The 22,307-nt window shown below is 43.8% G+C and overlaps 1 protein-coding gene across 1 annotated transcript in view; it reads right to left on the bottom strand.

The window, feature by feature from the left end:
• The window catches only part of malrd1 (MAM and LDL receptor class A domain containing 1), a 123,381-nt gene that overhangs the window by 60,442 nt on the left and 40,632 nt on the right, over positions 1-22,307 (bottom strand). Inside the window, exons 11-19 of the mRNA XM_046356187.1 lie at positions 20,074-20,161; positions 19,695-19,874; positions 18,912-19,071; positions 14,006-14,162; positions 13,491-13,601; positions 11,810-12,023; positions 5,662-5,909; positions 2,857-3,036; positions 1,319-1,424 (exon numbers count right to left, since the gene is read on the bottom strand). Of these exons, the coding sequence (XP_046212143.1) occupies positions 1,319-1,424; positions 2,857-3,036; positions 5,662-5,909; positions 11,810-12,023; positions 13,491-13,601; positions 14,006-14,162; positions 18,912-19,071; positions 19,695-19,874; positions 20,074-20,161 (1,444 nt within the window). The remainder of the gene's footprint in view (positions 1-1,318; positions 1,425-2,856; positions 3,037-5,661; positions 5,910-11,809; positions 12,024-13,490; positions 13,602-14,005; positions 14,163-18,911; positions 19,072-19,694; positions 19,875-20,073; positions 20,162-22,307) is intronic.

Below are 22,307 nucleotides of genomic sequence, written 5' to 3'. Positions count from 1 at the left end.
AGTGGCCTCGTCTTCTAATGCACGTACACCAACCATCTGTATCGCTCCCTTAGATCTTCCCCTGCTCTGTGTTGCTTGTATCTCAGTTAGCTTTATGAAGACATTTGACTACATTGTTTAATTCTGACTATATTAGAATACTATTCTAATATTCCTTTCCAGTGCTATCAATGACCAAGGAATATAATATACAAGTGTGTTTACATTTTAAAAAGTCCAGTGAGAGGACTAATATGTACTGCCATTGGTCTGGCCAAAATAATATTTAATGTAAGAGAAAAGACAGCCATTTTCTCAACTATGTCCGTCAAAGCCATTTTGGCATAGCTCTCTCTCTCTGCATTGCAGGGGTTTAATCCCAAAACAAGTGTAACATTTCAGCAAACGCAAATGCACGCACGGCAATTGTCAAAAGAAAGTGCGAGCTGGATATCAACATATCATTAACAACATCCTCATATTCACACTGACTCCCGCCGACTCCCGCTGACTACCATTGGGCTGAGACTCCATTAAAGTCATGTGATGACTCATTAATGCCCGTGCCTGTTGGCAGACTCACAGCAGGCTAGGTTGCATTCTCAAACACATTCTGTGGCTGTGAGTAAGTCAGAGAGAGAGAGAGAGAGAGAGAGAGAGAGAGAGAGAGAGAGAGAGAGAGAGAGAGAGAGAGAGAGAGAGAGAGAGAGAAAGCAAGAAAGAGACAGACGCACACAACAGGACTATTGTGTATAAGGCCTCTATAGTCCAGCCCAGCAGATCACTAGAGGTCCCTTAAAGAGGCCACACACAAAGCCTTCCCCATCCCCTCAGAACCCCCCTCTTCTCTCCCTCTCCTCTTCTCTCTTCCACTCCGACATCCAATACAACAGTAAAGCTATACATTAGAAAGGGCAATTATAGCTGCTATGCACCACTGTGACAACGGGGCTAAATCAGTACACGTTGTTGTCCCTTTCTCTTGTCTCTCAAGGTTTGGCTCATAAAGAACAGGAAGAATGCAGAGGAAACGTACAATCATCTGAATGGAGACCAAGCCGTTCTTTATTCACTGACTGATAACGCTTGGTTCACTCAGTCATTTATGCCCGCAAAACCATGACTTAACGTGTCAGATTAAGCCCTATTCCCTAAATAATGTACTACTTAGTTCTTTCTTCTCCCTCCTCCTTTCCTTCATCTGCACTAATGCGAAAAAACTGAACAGGCCAAAGTCAATTCCCAGTGGGTAGGTTTTCAGACTATTATGAAGGAGAGGAGACAAGGAGACGAGGAGGTCACTTAAGACTATTGAGATGCACCCGGAGTGACATCATACCTGATGGGGGTGGAGTCTCCAGTGCTTCTGACGTAGACGAGAGCAGGCAGCCTGGTGAGAAGGTGATGTCATCCAGACAGATGTCCCCCTTGGCGCTGGGGCCCACCTTAGGATAGAATAAAATAGCATAATTGTTCCACAGGGAACTTTAGTTGTGGCAAGTCAGATAAGATAAAGAGAGTAAACATATACAGTGCCATGAAAAAGTGCTTGCCACCTTTCTAATGGGTCCCATTATGCCTGGCGAAAGCCAAACACTGCATTCCACAGCAGGAACCTCATACCAACGGTCAAGCAGGTCCCCAGTCTGCGGTCCCAACTTGCTTCAAGGTGTCCACCATTGTTCCTGTACCCAAGAAAGCCAAGGTAACTGAACTAAATTACTATCGCCCCGTAGCACTCACTTCTCTCATCATGAATTGCTTTGAGAGGTTAGTTAAGGATCATATCACCTCTACCTTACCTGTCACCCTAAACCTACTTCAATTTGCTTACCGCCCCAATAGATCCACTGACGATGTAATCGCCATGACACTGCACCCTGCCCTTTCCCACCTGGACATGAGGAATACCTATGTCAGAATGCTGTTCATTGACTATAGCTCAGCCTTCAACACCATAGTACCCTCCAGGCTCATCATCAAGCTTGGAGCCCTGGGTCCTGCCCTGTGCAACTGGGTCCTGGACTCCCTGACAGGCCACCACCAGGCAGTGAAGGTAGGAAAAAAAACACCTCCACTTCGCTGATCCTCAACATAGGGGCCCCACAAGGGTGCGTACTCATCTGCTAAATATGTGTATGTGACCAATAACATTTGATTTGATAGTGTGATGGTTTTGGGATTCTTTTTTGCCTTTGCGGGAACCATGAATTCTCTGCTGTGTAACAGAGAATTTGACGGGAGAATGTCAGGCAATCCATCTGTGAGCTGAAGCGCTGCTGAGTCACGCAGCAAGACAATGATCCAAAACACAATCAAGTCTACATGAAAATGGCTAAAAAGCAACACATTGTACGTTTTGGAAAAGTCCAGACCTAATCCCAATTGAGATGTTGTGACAGGACTTGAAACCAGCACCTCATGCTTGTAAACCCACACATTTCGCTGAGTTAAAACAGTTCTGCATGCAAGAGTGGGCCAGAATTCCTCCACACTGATGCGAGAGACTGATCAACAACGACAGGAAGCTTTTGGTTGAAGTCATTGCAGCTAAAGGTGGCACAACCAGTTATTGAGTGTAAGGCCGCAATTATTTTTTCACATAGGGGAATTGGGTGTTGCTTAACTTTGCTAATTAAAGAAAGAAATAAAACATATTTTTAAATTTTTTTGTAAACTCAGGTTCCCTTTATCTAATATTAGGTTTTGGTTGGAGATCTGATAACATTCAGTATTAAAAAATATAAAAAAATAGAGAAAATCAGAAAGCGGGCAAATACTTTGTCATGGCACAGTTACACTCACAGATACAAATGCTATGCTAGATATGCACAAGATGAACATAAGTCACAAGAATTCAATAGAAATGTTCATCACCTTGCCCTCGAAGGTGACCCGGAAGTCTTCCTGAGAGGTCAGCTGGATGTCCCTCCTCTGCCAGTAGTTTCCCTGGTCTCCAGTCAGGTTGAGGAGGAGCTGGTGACCTGAGGAGCTGGTGACCTGGAACACGTTCAGCGTTCCAAAGCCGTCTCCAGACATGTGCAGGTAGAAGCGGATCTGGAGAAGGGAAAGGACACACACACACACACACACACACACACACACACACACACACACACACACACACACACACACACACACACACACACACACACACACACACACACACACACACACACACACACACACACACACACACACACACACACACACACACAGGAGAGTGACAAACATAGTGAAGTCATGCAAGTGTAGCCAAGTTGAATTAGTTAAAACTAACTCGTCATCTTAAAACATCTCCATCTGTACCATCAAATTTCTAGCTGGATCAGCAGACAGTCTGGGAAATACTGTGATATTTAAGCAATGACAGACTTTCCTCGACTCATTAAAGTGAAGTTTAAATGCCCCTGACTTGTAAAGGACCAAAAGGCTCCTTACCTCCAAGACTGCTGAGCAATTTAACATTGACCCCCCCCCCCTCCCTCCATTTGTTTTGTACACTGCTGCTACTCGCTGTTTATTATCTATGCATAGTCACTTCACCCCTATCTACATGTACAAATGACCTCGACTAACCTGTACCCCCGCACACTGACTCGGTACCGGTACCCCCTTTATATAGCCTCGTTATTGTTATGCTATTGTGTTACTTTTTAGATTTGAACTTTTCTTGAACTGCACTGTTGGTTAAGGGTTTGTAAAGTAAGCATTTCACGGTAAGATCTACACTTGTTGTATTCGGCGCATGAGACAAATACAGTTTGATTTGATTTGATTCAGTAAATCTGATCAAAGCAACACGCACCTGAGACTAATGCTTTCTGCCTTACCATTGACTTTTCACTGCAACACTCTTATTATGATCACTCGTTTTACCTCCCCGTAGACCATGAATGCAAAGCAAGAGGTCTATCTATATACAAAGGTAATTTGTTGTGAACAAAAATCTCCATAGCTCCATTCATTTCCTTCCATTTCCCCTGTTCATTACAGCTAGCCCACAAAGTCAGCCACTCAAACGCAGTGCTAAGGAGTTTTCTACCAAATGCAACGAGATGCGGAGGGAGGGCGGGAGGCAGTGAGAAGACTAAACTACCGCTTCTTCTCTCCTCCCTCTCTTCCCCTCCTCCCCTCGCTCTGTTTAATTGGTGCCTGTCAGCTGCGTGTGTGATTGGTTGGCAGGTCCAGCCCGAGATGAGACAGACACAGTTCTATACAAACGAGGCACTCAAAAAGAAGGACTCCGACAGACTGACTGATGTGAGCTCAGTCAGAGAGAGAGGTCAGCCCCAGGACAACAGCACAATTAGACCCAACCAAATCATGAGAAAACAAAAAGATAATTACTTAACACATTGGAAAGAATTAACAAAAAAACAGAGCAAACTAGAATGCTATTTGGCCCTACACAGAGAGTACACAGCGGCAGAATACCTGACCACTGTGACTGACCCAAAATTAAGGAAAGCTTTGACTATGTACAGACTCAGTGAGCATAGCCTTGCTATTGAGAAAGGCCGCCGTAGGCAGACATGGCTCTCAAGAGAAGACAGGCTATGTGCTCACTGCCCACAAAATGAGGTGGAAACTGAGCTGCACTTCCTAACCTCCTGCCCAATGTATGACCATATTAAAGAGACATATTTCCCCCAGATTACACAGATCCACAAAGAATTCGAAAACAAATCCAATTTTGAAAAACTCCCATATCTTTTGGGTGAAATTCCACAGTGTGCCATCACAGCAGCAAGATTTGTGACCTGTTGCCACAAGAAAAGGGCAACCAGTGAAGAACAAACACCATTGTAAATACAACCCATATTTATGCTTATTCATTTTATCTTGTGTCTTTTAACTATTTGTACATTGTATATATATATATAATATGACATTTGTAATGTCTTTACTGTTTTTAAACTTCTGTATGTGTAATGTTTACTGTTAATTTTGTTGTTTTTCACTTTATATATTCACTTTGTATGTTGTCTATCTCACTTGCTTTGGCAATGTTAACACATGTTTCCCATGCCAATAAAGCCCTTGAATTGAATTGAATTGAGAGAAGAGAGATGGCTCCTGGACTCACCCACTGCACTGGCTGATCTCGTCACACACAGAGGGAGGAGATACTGACTGACCTAGTCCTTTATACATATTCCCCCAATTCTACTTCATAGTCTACCTAAACCTCCTCCCTTAATCTGTCTGTCGGTTTGTATGGTGGATTATAGGGGCGAGGGGGGGGGGATGAATGAGCCAATTGGAATTTGGGAATAATTAGGTGGCCATGATGGTATGATGGCCAGATTGGGCATTTAGCCAGGACCCTGGGGTTAACACCCCTATTCTTTAGATAAGTGACTTGGGATCTTTAGTGACCATAGAGAGTCAGGACACCCGTTTAACGTTGAATCCGAAAGACTGCACCCTACACAGGAAAATGTCCCACATCACCGCCCTCGGGCATTGGGATATTTTTTGTGGGGGACCAGAGGAAAGAGTGCCTCCTACTGGCCCTCCAAAAGCACTTCCGGCAGCATCTGGTCTCCCATCCAGGGACCGACCAGGACCAACGCTTGTGTCCATGTATTGATCATATGACCCTTTTATCTCGACCCAGTAACAGCCACATGGCTCCCGAACTGTTATCTACAGTCTCTGCCCTGACCTTTGCCTGACCTTGCACTGCTTGCTCCTGCGGCTGAGGAGGGGTCCTGAGATTCTAGCGGCGTCTCCGGTTGCCTGGGGGAAAGAGCTCTCCACATAGAGGTAGTGGCCAGATGGGTCCCGCAGGGTGTGGTCAGTAGATGGACCTGTGCCAGTGGTCGGTGTGCTGCCCGCTTTGATAAGCCAATCGAAATTGTCCTGCCGGCACTGGCGCCAGGAGCAGAGGTCAAACTCAAAGTTGCAGTGTCCTCTGAAGCCCTCTGTAAGAGAGAGAGAGAGAGAGAGAGAGAGAGAGAGAGAGAGAGAGAGAGAGAGAGAGAGAGAGAGAGAGAGAGAGGAAGAGAGCTTAATTAGTCATTAGTATACTCACCATGACATAAATAACGTCCACACTTGGCACACCACGTCATTTCGATGTGGATAATTGAGTAATATTTGGTTGAGACGTTGATAAAGGAGATTACAACCAACAGTGAGCTCCAAAGGTACAGTATTGGGACAGTGACACATTTGTTGTTGTTTTGGCTCTATATTCCAGCACTTTGGATTTGAAATGACAATGACTATGAGGTTAAAGTGCAGACTGTCAGCTTTATTTTGCGGGTATTTTCATCTATATCGGGTGAACTGTTTATAAATGACAACACCTTTTGTACATAGCCCATTTAAGGGGACTAAAAGTATTGGGACAAAAGTAGTCAAAAGTTTAGTATTTGGTCCCATATTCCTAGCACGCAACGATCAACCCCCCCCCCAAATGCTACCCTCTCCTGTTATTGTAATGGTGAGAGGCATGCCTTTGGGGTATGATATTTCAGGATACCCTCAAATGCCAAGGGCAGCCAGGCTATTTGACCAATAAAACATTTTAAATTAAATAAAAGTACCTTTCGTCTCTTTCTGTTTTCATAATTTCTTTCAATTCGTAAGTGGCTGATTCTCACAGGAGAAATCATCCAAGCGAGGGAAACAGTGCCCCTCTGTCCCAGTATGTGTAGCCCATCTATCTGATGCTGACTGGACCAAATCAAATCAAAATCAAATCAAATTGTATTTGTCACATACACATGGTTAGCAGATGTTAATGAGAGTGTAGCGAAATGCTTGTGCTTCTAGTTCCGACAATGCAGTGATAACCAACAAGTAATCTAACTAACAATTCCAAAACTACTGTCTTATACACAGTGTAAGGGGATAAAGAATATGTACATAAGGATATATGAATGAGTGATGGTACAGGGCAGCATACAGTAGATGGTATCGAGTACAGTATATACATATGAGATGAGTATGTAGACAAAGTAAACAAAGTGGCATAGTTAAAGTGGCTAGTGATACATGTATTACATAAGGATGCACTCGATGATATAGAGTACAGTATATACGTATGCATATGAGATGAATAATGTAGGGTAAGTAACATTATATAAGGTAGCATTGTTTAAAGTGGCTAGTGATATATTTACATCATTTCCCATCAATTCCCATTATTAAAGTGGCTGGAGTTGGGTCAGTGTCAATGACAGTGTGTTGGCAGCAGCCACTCAATGTTAGTGGTGGCTGTTTAACAGTCTGATGGCCTTGAGATATAAGCTGTTTTTCAGTCTCTCGGTCCCAGCTTTGATGCACCTGTACTGACCTGGATGATAGCGGGGTGAACAGGCAGTGGCTCGGGTGGTTGATGTCCTTGATGATCTTTATGGCCTTCCTGTAACATCGGGTGGTGTAGGTGTCCTGGAGGGCAGGTAGTTTGCCCCCGGTGATCCGTTGTGCAGACCTCACTACCCTCTGGAAAGCCTTACGGTTGAGGGCGGAGCAGTTGCCGTACCAGGCGGTGATACAGCCCGCCAGGTTGCTCTCGATTGTGCATCTGTAGAAGTTTGTGAGTGCTTTTGGTGACAAGCCGAATTTCTTCAGCCTCCTGAGGTTGAAGAGGCGCTGCTGCGCCTTCTTCACGACGCTGTCAGTGTGAGTGGACCAATTCAGTTTGTCTGTGATGTGTATGCCGAGGAACTTAAAACTTGCTACGCTCTCCACTACTGTTCCATCGATGTGGATAGGGGGGTGTTCCCTCTGCTGTTTCCTGAAGTCCACAATCATCTCCTTAGTTTTGTTGACGTTGAGTGTGAGGTTATTTTCCTGACACCACACTCCGAGGGCCCTCACCTCCTCCCTGTAGGCCGTCTCGTCGTTGTTGGTAATCAAGCCTACCACTGTTGTGTCGTCCGCAAACTTGACGATTGAGTTGGATGCGTGCGTGGCCGCGCAGTCGTGGGTGAACAGGGAGTACAGGAGAGGGCTCAGAACGCACCCTTGTGGGGCCCCCGTGTTGAGGATCAGCGGGGAGGAGATGTTGTTGCCTACCCTCACCACCTGGGGGCGGCCCGTCAGGAAGTCCAGTACCCAGTTGCACAGGGCGGGGTCGAGACCCAGGGTCTCGAGCTTGATGACGAGCTTGGAGGGTACTATGGTGACCAAAAGAGTATAACATGTTGCCGCCGTAGCAAATTGATTGATTGATGTCAGCAAGCATTTGGCCTCCCATGATAAAGACATTTTGAAAGAATTAGCCAATCAGCGTGGACCTGAGCTCAACTGTGGGTTGTCCTGATGCAACAAAACGCCCCCCAAGGGAGGCCAGTTTGGATATGGCTTCAAACCAATCAAATCATTTCCGAAGCAAAACAACATTTTCCGAAAAACCTGTCTGTTTCTGGTCTGCTTTGTGTTGATGTCCTGCAGCAGCACTTTCCTAATCCAATAATGAAGATTGAGATGGAGATTTGGACTTGTGGTTTTGACTTAATTCCCTGTACAGGCCAATGACTTTGATGGCGATTCTGATCTGACCATAAATTAATATATTGTGCCACTAACCTGAAACAATTGAAATTCAATATGTAGCCTAGACGTTGCCTAGTAAGCGCACGCTAACTAGCTAGCTAACATACCTGGTAAATTGTTGCCCATGTGAGGAAGTTAGGCTAGCAAGCATTTTAGCTAGGTAGCCTATGACAACCAAAACTAAAAGTGTACTGTATGACAGAGCCATAGACAGTTGTGCCAACATGAAAGAGGAGGATGGCATTGGCATTCAACTAGTCTACAAGTAGGGTGAGTAAAAAAAAAAAGTTTTATTTGTACACACACGCACAGACAGAAATCAGTATCAAGGACAGCCACATGATTTTAAGCAACATTGATTGGACTAAATAGTTTAAGGTGTCTATAGGTTTGTTTTCAGTGTATTAAACTAAGCATATATAGCCTCGTTAATTTGATGACGTTTAAATGTTTAAGCTGAAACGGTGCTGGAATAGCGGAGGCAGTTCCCCTGTTGTCTTTGTGCTGACGTGCGAGTAACTCTGTGGTTGTAAACCAGTAGTTGTTTAGCAAACTGTCCAAAACATTAACGTACTTGACCATGCTGCAGATTATAGAACTGTTTGTAACATGCACTATTTGGTTTGTGGACTTCAACTGGCAGATGTTGCTCTCCAGTTTTGTGATGAAACAAACGCATGTATAGTTGAGTTTATTCCTCCACAGTGTGACCGTTGTCTTTTTTGTTGTTGTCGTAACGGCCTTATTGTAGATCACGGTGGCGTGCGAACAAGCGGGTTACAGAGCGAACGCCGCAGTTATCACAACAAAGGTTGTAAATATGCCTCTTTTTTTTAAACTGGCTTGGCCTCCGAGAGATTTTACTCGCGTACCCGCTACCGCTCAAATGAAAGCTGACAGTCTGCACTTTGACCTCATAGTCGTTGTATCATTTCAAACCCAAAGCGCTGGAGTACAGAGGCCAAACAACAACAAAAAAAGCACTTTCCAAATACTTTGAGCTCACTGTATATTCACCCACTCAAAAAACAGCCTAAAGTTATGACAATTTATCACTATACTTTTAACTGTGTAAAAGCAGTCTCGCAAACCCGACCCAGGCAAGAGCAGTGTATGCCGTTGCTTTGGATACATTGTGGGATGCAACTGGAGACTAATCTAATAGCACAACCAAACTCCAATGGAAAAACCATGTCAGATTGTTTGGTTTAGTCGTCACCGAAATGTTTACCGCCGTGCTTTCATTGATTTAAAAGCACAGCGAATTTCAAATGGGAGTACAATGTCGGCTATTTTGTTCATTTATACAACAGATTAATGTGCTGTCACTGTGCTTCATCTAATAGCAGAACCAAACGACTGGGATTGCAGTTGAGAATACATTAGAAAAGTAGGCTACATGGTGCAAGTGATTAATGTAATTCGAGATTCTGCACAGATAATTACAGCAATTGAGAAGATATGATTACAAAACAAGACATTCATATTTACATAATGTGGCCATGGATGTGTTACTCATTTTAAGGTTGAATGTTACATTAGATTGTACAATTAATAAAAAACACCATTGCCACCACAGTAATGGCCTATTTATTGCCTTACCTCCCTACTCTTCTACATTTGCACACACTGTACATACAGTTGAAGTCGGAAGTTTACATACACCATAGCCAAATACATTTAAACTCAGTTTTTCACAATTCCAGACATTTAATCCTAGTAAAGATTCCCTGTTTTAGGTCAGTTAGGATCACCACTTTATTTTAAGAATGTGAAATGTCAGAATAATAAGAGTGAATGATTTATTTCAGCCTTTATTTCTTTCATCATACACTCAATTAGTATTTGGTAGCATTGCCTTTAAATTGTTTAACTTAAGCCTTCCACAAGCCTCCCACAATAAGTTGGGTGAATTTTGGCCCATTCCTCCTGACAGAGCTGGTGTAACTGAGTCAGGTTTGTAGGCCTCCTTGCTCGCTCACACTTTTTCAGTTATGCCCACAAATATTCTATAGGATTGAGGTCAGGGCTTTGTGATGGCAACTCCAATACCTTAACTTTGTTGTCCTTAAGCCATTTTGCCACAACTTTAGAAGTATGCTTGGGGTCATTGTCCATTTGGAAGAACAATTTGTGACCAAGCTTTAACTTCCTGACTGATGTCTTGATGTTGCTTCAATATATCCACATCCTTCTCCTCCCTCACGATGTCATCTATTTTGTGAAGTGCACCAGTCCCTCCTGCAGCAAAGGACCCCCACAACATGATGCTGCCACCCCCGTGCTTCGCGGTTGGGATTGTGTTCTTCAGCTTGCAAGCCTCCCCCTTTTTCCTCCAAACATAACAAATGGTCATTATGTCCAAACAGTTCTATTTCTATGTCGATATAGGACTCGTTTTACTGTGGATATAGATACTTTCGTACCTGCTTCCTCCAGCATCTTCACAAGGACCTTTGCTGTTGTTCTGGGATTGATTTGTACTTTTCGCACAAAAGTAAGTTAATCTCTAGGAGACAGAACGCATCTCCTTCCTGAGCAGTATTACGGCTGTGTGGCCCCATGGTGTTTATACTTGCGTACTATTGTTTGTACAGATGAACGTGGTACCTTCAAGCATTTTAGAAATTGATCCCAATGATGAACCAGACTTGTGGAAGTCTACAATTTTTTTCTGAGGTCTTGGCTGATTTCTTTTGATTTTCCCATGATGTCAAGTAAAGAGGCACTGAGTTTGAAGGTATGGCATTGAAATACATCCACAGGTACACCTCCAATTGACTTAAATGATGTCAATTAGGCTATCAGAAGCTTCTAAAGCCATGACATAATTTTCGGGAATTTTCCAAACTGTTTAAAGGCACAGTCAACTTAGTGTATGTCAACTTCTGACCCACTGGAATTGTGATACAGTGAATTATAAGTGAAATAATCTTTCTGTTAAACAATTGTTGGAAAAATAACTTGTGTCATGCACGAAGTAGATGTCCTAACCGACTTGCCAAAATTATAGTTTGTTAACAATACATTTGTGGTGTGGTTGAAAAATGACTTCAACTGTAGATTTTTCTATTGTGTTATTGACTGTACGTTTGTTTATGTGTAACTCTGTGTTGTTGTTTTTGTCGCACTGCTTTGCCTTATCTTGGCCAGGTCACAGTTGTAAATGAAAACTTGTTCTCAACTGGCCTACCTGGTTAAATAAAAAATAAATACATCTAAATAAATCACACAAAATTCAACAAAAGCTGCTGTAAATAACACTGTTCTTTAATTAATTATTATCAAACGGGCAGGCGAAGGGACTCCCACTCACTGCAGATGTAAGGGTCCTCGTCGGAGCCATCTCCACAGTGGTTGAGGAAGTCACACAGGTTGTCCTCTGGGATGCAGTATCCATTGGAGCAGGTGTACTCCTCAGGCCCACACGGCTGCTCTGGGCTGAGGGGAGGGGTGCAGTTCTGGAAGGTCACGTCATCCACCACCACATCTCCCATGTAGCTGATCCCCCGCTTGGCCTGGAAGATTACCTAAATGACAGACAGGATTGAAGTAAGCCATCTGGCCAAGTCTTTCAATGCTTGAAGTAATACCCAACTACTTATAAATCAACAAAATAAACTAGCAAATTCACAATAACATGTCATTAGTCTCGTTCTCAGCCATCTTCACTATAATCCTGGTAAGAAAGGCTAAACATGACATAAACACAATTAAACCCAACATACCAGGGCATCCCAAATGGTACCTGGTCAAAAGAACTATAAAGAATAAGGCTCCACTTAGGATCTAGCCCAAAATCACCAACTGTGTACTACACAAGTAGCTCATCCTTCAAATTGCTGAGTCATGTACAAGTAACTGCCAAAATAAAGGAAACACTTGAGTAAATGAGCGACACAAAGTATATTGAAAGCAGGTGTTTCCACACAGGTGAGGTTTTCTGAGTTAATTAAGCAATTAACATCCCATCATGCTTAGGGTCATGTATAAAATGCACAGTTGCCTATTATTTTGGCTACCGTGGCTAGAAGAAGAGATCTCAGCGACGTTAAAAGAGTGGTCTCAAAGGAGCATAGGCGGTTTTAAGGGTGTGTGTATGAACACTTATGGGAGATTCTAGAGAGACAACTAAGACAGTGTTTTTCACCACCATCAACAAAACACCAAATTATGGAATTCCTCATGGACTAATGGTGTCGCATCCCTCCAATAGAGTTCCAGACACTTGTAGAATCTATTCCAAGACGTATTGAAGCTGTTTTGGTGGCTCGTGGTGGCCCAACGCCTTTAAGACACTTTAAGTTGGTGTTTCCTTTATTTGGACAGTTACCTGTATTTCACATGAGAGAGAGGACCTGGGCTGATTAAGTGCTTTGTGGGAGAGAGAAAGGGCACTGAAGCTCTGATGGGAAGAAAGCTGCTCTTGAACACACAGCTTCAGTGCTAAAGGACACACTGATTGCTCTATCTGAATGGCTGATCTGACTGGGCCCGGTTGACAAAGGTTAATGGACATCAGTAAAGGTCAGGGGATGTGTTGCTAAAATTGCTATTTCACTGTTGATGTCAGTTCTTTGTCTTGTTTCTGGTAGGGTGAACTCAGCCATTGGATAGCATGCAGTTTCTTCCTGGATAGCTTCTGTCTAGGGAGATTTTCCTGGCCACTGTGCTTTTGCATTTGCTTTGCTTGCTCTTTGGGGTTTAGGCCCGGTATCTGTAAAGCACTTTGTGGCAACTGCTGATGTAAAAAAAAAGGGCTTTATAAAATAAATGTGATTGATTGTTTGACTCTGTAAAGAGAATTCATCTGTGGCCGTGTGAGTCGAAATGCTCTTAGTGTAACAGTCAAGCATGAATTGCAAATGCCCCCCCTCCAAAAAAAGTCCACAAAACAAAACCGTTTTATATTTTAGTCATTTAGTGGACACTCCACAAGACCTGTGACAGGTGGATTTATGGACTTGGTTCTCTCCAAGACAAGATGATTGACAGACCTGGAAGTCATGGTCGATTCCGAGAAACACTTCTCCACGTCTCCATTTGTTGCCTTGGTTACCAGTCTGGGACCACACTTCATGGGTGACATTTCCATACTTCAACAACACCTGTGAAATACAGTAAGAAAATCTCAATTGTACCACAGCTTTGTGATAAAAAAAAAATATAGTTTTTAAAAACATTCATGGCCATTGGCCGTATTTTATTCACCATATGGTATATTGTGGTGCAAAGTACTTTTGAGAGACTGAGAACAAAATACGTTTAAGCTTATGTAAAAAATTAGAAAGAAAGAAAATTAAAGCCTGCCATAAAAAAACAAAGGCTTTTTCATTTAGATTAAGTGCCATTTTTTTGTTGCATTGTTTTTAAGATAAAACATATTCTCAGTCTATTTAGACCCTTGTTTCCTATGAATACCATGTATATATTTTTTTCACGGAAACAACACAACACTTCTTATTTTCTCTTTTCTTGGTGATATATCTAAGAGACTATGGGATTCATTCACCTGCAGGGTTCCCACAGTGAAGCCGCTCATGTGATACCAGAATCCCAAGGTGCACTGTGGTCCAGTGGAGGATATGACGGGGGTCTGCAGGTCGGTGATGTGGCCGTAACCACCGTTGGAGCTGTCTGCATACATGTACCAACCCTCTGGACTGCCACTAGTGTAGAGACAAGAAGAGGGGAGGTTAGAGGTTCACATTATTAACACAATTCAATTGAATTCAAACAACTTTATTTGTCACCATGAGGCAATTCTATTTAAGGCTATAGCCGGGGTTCAGACACACACAACAAACGGAGACAATAAATAGAGATCACCATGAAAGACAATTACCTTAAAGTGCAATATATATGATAATGAATATAAACTGTAGAAAGTATTCGTTTATGGGAAATAGGGTTGGGTAAGAACAAATACACTGTAATTGTCACACCCTGATCTGTTTCACCTGTCTTGTGCTTGTCTCTACCCCCCTCCAGGTGTCACCCATGTTCCCCTGTGCATTTATACCTGTGCTTCCTGTTTGTCTGTTGCCAGATTGTCTTGTCTCGTCAAGCTGAACAACTCTTTAGTCCCTGTTTTCTAGTTCTTCCGGTTTTGACCATTCTTCCCATCCTGACCCTGAGCCTGCCTGCCATTCTGTACCTTACGGACTCTGCCCCTGGAGTGGAAGATAGCCTTCAACATGGCTAGCAGACGCTACATATACCTGGTGATGCCATTTGGTCTGACCAAGGCTCCTGCTTTGTTCCAGGCCCTGGTTAATAACGTTCTCCGTGACATTTTGAACCGGTTTGTGTTCGTCTACCTCGACGGCATCCTCGTCTTTTCCCGCTCAGCTCAAGTACACGCTCTCCACGCCCGACAAGTCCTCCATCGTCTCCCACCCCACACATAGAGTGTCCGCCCACAGAGGCAGAGGCAGGTCACTGAAACTCATCTATCTCTCCCTGTACTAGACCCAGGCCCCTACAGATTGTCAATCACAGTCATCCTTTACAACCATGGGAGAATAGAGCAGAGGGCTGCGATTCGCTTGACTGCTTTCATCCATCTCCATAAGCTCACAGCCCCTGGATACCATGCCTCTCCACCCTTCCTACCCAAGAGAGGAGAGGCTCCCCTTGGGCTTGGAGAAGACCAGTTCCCCCTCTCACTTCCACGGCTGCCGGAGCTTAGTGATCGTCTGTTACTGAAGAGTAAAGGACTGCAGCAGGAGTGAGGGAAAGATGGAGGAGGAAGGGAGGGAAGAGGGATGATTGCACCTGTACTCTGGCCCACTTACTACAAGAGGAAAGGACAGGAAATGACAGTAATAGAGTGGAGGAGTTGATTTCTGCTCTCACTGTCAACCCCTCAGATAGGCAATCATAGCCCAGACAGGTAACCATCTGAAACATCATTACTCAGTTTCAGAGGATGTCTCAGAGGGCTGTGATGGCGTTTTTGACCCCGGTGTGTGTGTGTAGAAATGGTAATCAATATTGTTATTGTAAAATATATATCTTTCTTTACATTTCCTTAGTATATCAGGTATTTTTTTAAATATATTTTGTGATAAAATAAAGTATGTGCCTCATTTGCATATATACACTGGGTGAATGTCCCACATGAATAAATTCATATAAATTGGTGGAACAGGGCTGCAACCACAACACACCTGCCGTGTCTAGGCCTACCTGCGCTCACCTGCCGTGTCTAGGCCTACCTGCGCTCACCTGCCGTGTCTAGGCCTACCTGCGCTCACCTGCCGTGTCTAGGCCTACCTGCGCTCACCTGCCGTGTCTAGGCCTACCTGCGCTCACCTGCCGTGTCTAGGCCTACCTGCGCTCACCTGCCGTGTCTAGGCCTACCTGCGCTCACCTGCCGTGTCTAGGCCTACCTGCGCTCACCTGCCGTGTCTAGGCCTACCTGCCTGCGCTCACCTGCCGTGTCTAGGCCTCACCTGCCTGCGCCTACCTCACCTGCCGTGTCTAGGCCTACCTGCGCTCACCTGCCGTGTCTAGGCCTACCTGCGCCCACCTGCCGTGTCTAGGCCTACCTGCGCTCACCTGCCGTGTCTAGGCCTACCTGCGCTCACCTGCCGTGTCTAGGCCTACCTGCGCTCACCTGCCGTGTCTAGACTGCCTCATTAATTACTGTTGTCACATTGTCATGCATAATTCAACAAGTGTGTCAAGAGAAGGATACCCACGCATTTAAAAATCTAAACTCTTGGCTCTAGATGACACCCATCTATACATACTTTACATTGTCTGCAAGATTAGACAGTTTTATTTATTTCACCTTTTATTTAACCAGTCAGGCTAGTTCTCATTTACAACTGCGACCTGGCCAAGATAAAGCAAAGCAGTGTGACACAGACAACAACACAGAGTTACACATGGAGTAAACAATAAACAAGCCAATGACATAGAGACAAAAAAGAAAGTCTATATACAGTGTGGGCAAAAGGCATGAGGAGGTAAGGCAATAAATAGGCCATAGGAGCGAAAAATAATTACAATTTAGCGGATTAACACTGGAGTGATAAATGAGCAGATGATGATTATGAAAAGAGCAGAAAAGTTGATAAAATAAAAACAATATGAGGTAGGTGGATTTGGTGGGATATTTACAGATGGACTATGTACAGCTGCAGCAATCGGTTAGCTGCTCAGAAAGTTGATGTTTAAAGTTGGTGATGGAAAGAAGTCTCCAACTTCAGTGATTTTTGAAATTTGTTTCAGTCACTGGCAGCAGAGAACTGGAAAGAAAGGCGGCCAAATGAGGTGTTGGCTTTGGGGATGATCAGTGAGATATACCTGCTAGAACGTGTGCTATGGGTGGGTGTTGTTATCGTGACCAGTGAACTGCGATAAGGCGGAGCTTTACCTAGCATAGACTTATAGATGACCTGGAGCCAGTGGGTCTGTAGTGAGGGCCAGGCGACAATAGCATACAGGTCACAGTGATGGGTGGTATAAGGTGATTTGGTAACAAAATGGATGGCACTGTGATAGACTGCATCCAGTTTGCTGAGTAGAGTATTGGAAGATATTTTGTAGATGACGTCACCGAAGTCGAGGATCGGTAGGATAGTCAGTTTTACTAGGGTAAGTTTGGCGGCATGAGTGAAGGAGGCTTTGTTGCGATATAGAAAGCCGATTCTAGATTTAATTTTGGATTGGAGATGTTTAATATGATTCTGGAAGGAAAGTTTACAGTCTAACCAGACACCTAGGTATTTATAGTTGTCCACATATTCTAGGTCGGAACCGTCCAGGGTGGTGATGCTAGTCGGGCAGGTGGGTGCGGGCAGCGAACGGTTGAAAAGCATGCATTTAGTTTTACTAGTGTTTAAGAGCAGTTGGAGGCCACAGAAGGAGTGTTGTATTGCATTGAAGCTCATTTGAAGGTTAGTTAGCACAGTGTCCAAGGAAGGGCCATAAGTATACAGAATGGTGTCGTCTGCGTAGAGGTGGATCAGGGAATCGCCCGCAGCAAGAGCGACATCATTGATATATACAGAGAAAAGAGTCTGCCAGAGAATTTCACCCTGTGGCACCCCCATAGAGACTGCCAGAGGTCCGGACAACATTCCCTCCAATTTGACACACTGAACTCTGTCTGCAAAGTAGTTGGTGAACCAGGTGAGCCAGTCATTAGAAAAACCAAGGCTATTGAGTCTGCCGATAAGAATACGGTGATTGACAGAGTCGAAAGCCTTGGCCAAGTCGATGAAGACGGCTGCAGTACTGTCTTTTATCGATGACGGTTATGGTACCTTGAGCGTGGCTGAGGTGCACCCGTGACCGACTCGGAAGCCGGATTGCACAGCGGAGAAGGTACGGTGGGATTCGAAATGGTCAGTGATCTGTTTATTAACTTGGCTTTCAAAGACTTTAGATAGACAGGATGGCTATAGGTCTGTAACAGCTTGGGTCTAGAGTATCACCCCCTTTGACGAGGGGGATGACCGCGTCAGCTTTCCAATCTTTAGGGATCTTGGGCGATACGAAAGAGAGGTTGAACAGGCTGGTAATAGGGGCTGCAACAATGGCGGCGGATAGTTCATCCGAGTGTTAATTTTCAGAAGTTGATTTCATTTTAGCGCTTTGTAAACCTTTCAACTGTATTAAATCATTGTTTTATTCAATTGGGGTGGCAGGTAGCCTAGTGGTTAGAGCGTTGGGCTATTTTTTTATTTTATTTTTTATTTTACCTTTATTTAACCAGGCAAGTCAGTTAAGAACAAATTCTTATTTTCAATGATGGACTAAGAACAGTGGGTTAACTGCCCTGTTCAGGTGCAGAGCAACAGATTTTTACCTTGTCAGCTCGGGAATTCAATCCACCAACCTTTCGGTTACTAGCCCGGGGCGGCAGGGTAGCCTAGTGGTTAGAGCGTTGGACTAGTAACCGGAAGGTTGCGAGTTCAAACCCCCACTCTCTTTTGTTCTTATTAACCGACTTGCCTAGTTAAATAAACAATAAATAAATATATATATATATATATATATAGTTTTTAATTGCACAAAAACATCAACACCAACTAAAATAAAGTTACCTTTCTTGTGATGTAATTGCCGAGCCGATGCGTTAAATCCCAGACGAAGCATTGGCATTCTTGTAAATGCATCACAAGCCAATTTATTCCACTGAGCCCACTTCAGCCATTACCAGTGTGTTTGACAGGTAATTACAAACTTTGCGCGGTCTCTACGTTAACGGGAAAAACTAAGAGTCACTACAGTAAAATGAAAGCCATCAATCCAGTGATATTTAAGTGACAAGTGGATTTTCAGATGGCTAAAAAGGAGTGATCCTCAGGTGGGCATGCACGTTGCTAGTGTGTGTGTGTGCACGAATGTGTGCCTGTACGTGTACGTATGTGCCTGTGTCTGTGCATGTGTTTGTGACTCACAGGGTGTGGTCGATGACTGGCCGGTGGTACTGCTCTCCGAGGTGTACGGTGTTTCCCTGGTCAGGGAGCCAGCGGAATGAATGGAGAAGGACAGAGGGAGCAGGACTGACCCTCTCCCAGCCACATGCAACACCACCCTCAAAATCACATACCTCCTTTACTGGGGGACACACAGAAAGAAAGAAAGAAAGAAAGAAAGAAAGAAAGAAAGAAAGAAAGAAAGAAAGAAAGAAAGAAAGAAAGAAAGAAAGAAAGAAAAGAAAGAAAGAAAGAAAGAAAGAAAGAAAGAAAGAAAGAAAGAAAGAAAGAAAGAAAGAAAAACAAACAAACAAACAAACAAACAAACAAACAAACAAACAAACAAACAAACAAACAAACAAACAAACAAACAAACAAACAAACAAACAAACAAACAAACAAACAAACAAACAAACAAACAAACAAACAAACAAACAAACAAACAAACAAACAAAAACATTAGACAATACCTATGGTCTTTGAAAATTCTGAACAATTATATTTCTGATTCAAGACAATTCTAGTGGTCTCTGTCTTCTCTGTGGATGAAGAGAGTACACAGCAGGGACAGAAATCGGGTGGGAGAGAAAGAGAGAGAAGGGAAAGAGTCCAATAATCAAATTCTGGTCAAATCACAGCCCAGGGGCCATATGTATCAAGCAGATTTGCCTTTGAGACACACAGTTGAAAAGTTTAAATGGAGAGGCAAGACCTTATCCTATATACACACGGTCCATGATCTGAGGGAACAAGGTCACTACCCACCACAGTGCTGTTCATCCAACCCATCGGAGCAGTCATGTCTAAAGTCACACACCCTGCTCTGGTCCACACACTCTCCGTGCGCACCACACACAAACTTCCCCTCTGGGCAGATGTGGGGCTGGACTGTAGGGGCTTCCGTCGGGGGGAAGGGGGTGGTGGGGCTCATTGAGGGCAGGTCCCCTGAAACAAACAAATACACACAACACATCCAACAAACTGTAACTCAATCTAGAGTGGGACACAGTTTTACCTGCTGGTGGTAAGGTATAACTACAATAGGAAATCTTCCTGAAGAAAAATGGTGTGCTTACCTCAGCTGTCCCAAAAATGTTTTATGGCAGGGGAATAAGGGTCTTGCTGAAGTATGTATACTAATTACCATTATAGAGCACACAGTCCAGGAAGGACAGGTCATCAATGGCGATGTCTCCATTGAAGTCATCACCGACTGTGCCCTCGACCAGAATCTGCCAACACAAGCAACAATGTATGGCTCTGTGTGTGTGTGTGCATGTTTGTTTTCCATCTAAGTGCAGTGTGTTATGCTGTACTTTATGGCAGTGTCCGAAATGGCAACTGATTCCCTATGTAGTGAGCAGCTATATGGGCATTGGTCAATAGAAGTGCACTACATAGGGAATAGAGTGTAATTTGAGATGCAGTCATATGTCCCTTTCAGCCTCCTCAGCAGGTTCAGCCTATAGCCTGGTAACTGTCGCTCTACCAGGAGAGCAGCACAGTACGGAGAACAATTTACCTCAGAACACAGTTGTAGATTGTCGTTTCAGCATAAACCCAAAACGCTGAGTCCTGAGCAAGTCAAGCACTACAACCAGAGATGTAGTGCTGTTGTAGCGCAGGGGAGTGGCACTCCCTCACTTTTTCCTATTACAGAATACACAAAGCTGGTACAAATATTTCTGGAAAATAGATTCCGATAAATTCTAAATAAATACTATTTAATTACCACAAAAATTCCATGAAAACGGAAGAATGGCAGACTAAATAAATGTGTAGACTATAGCAGCCTATAGGTAGGTAAATGGTGATTTCTTCCTTGTCCTCTCTCTCTCTCTCTCTCTCTCTCTCTCTCTCTCTCTCTCTCTCTCTCTCTCTCTCTCTCTCTCTCTCTCTCTCTCTCTCTCTCTCTCTCTCTCTCTCTCTCTCTCTCTCTCTCTCTCTCTCTCTCTCTCTCTCTCTCTCTCTCTCTCTCTCTCTCTGGGCCAAATGAGTTGGCCAAATCCGATGTAAGAAGAACCGTTAAAGACAGAAACCTCTATCAGGGGTTGCTAAAACGGCTGTCCTCAAAACAGTTTTTTTTATGGACTTGGGGTTCATGTCGTACGCACTTGAACTCGCCCAACTGTCCATGTGCAAAAATACTGATCCACCATATGAACCTTACCATCATACCCATGTGATTTAGGATCCAAATTCACTGCCTGTCCTTTCTGCACCAGAGGATCGAAGGGGGCTCAAATCACTCATTAACCTTCATGAAGATTTGACCTCTAATAGTCCTACTCATCACTTATTTGTATTGTTACTATTATTACAAAGAGAAGATTATCACTTCTCACAACGGTGATCGTTTACAAGATCACACGATTCATTATTATTTTACATAACAGTACCGAACATAGTAGCATATACCTCCTCAGTCATTTCTTATCTGAAACTGAATAGTACAAAAAATAACTACATGAGGCCAAAACTCAACAACGCGCGGCACAAGGCAGGATATGCAGTGCATTCGGACAGTATTCAGACCCCTTGAGGTTTTCCACATTTTGTTAGCTTTCAATCGACAAACAATACCCCATAATGAGAAAGTAAAAGCAAAAGTATTCAGACCCTTTAATTAGTACTTTGTTGAAGCACCTTCAGCAGCGATTATGGTCTTGAGTCTTCTTGGGTATGACGCTACAAGCGTGACACACCTGTATTTGGGGAGTTTCCCCCATTCTTCTCTGCAGATACTCTCAAGCTCTGTCAGGTTGGATGGGGAGCGTTGCTGCACAGCTATTTTCAGGTCTCTTCAGATGTTTAATCATGTTCAAGTCAGGGCTCTGGCTGGGATACTCAAGGACATTCAGAGACTTGTCCCGAACCCACTCCTGCGTTGTCTAAGCTGTGTGCTTATGGTCATTGTCCTGTTTGAAGGTGAACCTTTGCCCCAGTCTGACTTCCTGAGCGCTCTGTACTTTTCTCCGTTCATCTTTTCGATCCTGACTAGTCTCCCAGTCCCTGCCGCTGAAAAACATCCCCACAGCGTGAACCACCACCATGGTTCACTGTAGGGATAGTGCCAGGTTTCCTCCAGACATGACACTTGGCATTCAGGCCAAATAGTTCAATCTTGGTTTCATCAAACCAGAGAATCTTGTTTCTCATGGACTGAGAGTCTTTAGCTGCCTTTTGGCAAACTCCAAGAGGGCTGTCATGTGCCTTTTACTGAAGAGTGTCTTCTGTCTAGTCACTCTACCATAAAGGCCTGATTGGTGAAGTGCTGCAGATATGGTTGTACTCCTGGAAGGTTCTCCCATCTCCACAGATAAACTCTAGAGCTCTGTTAGAGTGAACATTGGGTTTTTGGTCACCTCCCTGACGAAG

The sequence above is a fragment of the Oncorhynchus gorbuscha genome, linkage group LG07 (assembly GCF_021184085.1).
Source record: "Oncorhynchus gorbuscha isolate QuinsamMale2020 ecotype Even-year linkage group LG07, OgorEven_v1.0, whole genome shotgun sequence".
NCBI classification, from domain to species: Eukaryota; Metazoa; Chordata; class Actinopteri; order Salmoniformes; family Salmonidae; genus Oncorhynchus; species Oncorhynchus gorbuscha.
This window is presented reverse-complemented; position numbering and strand designations above follow the sequence as displayed.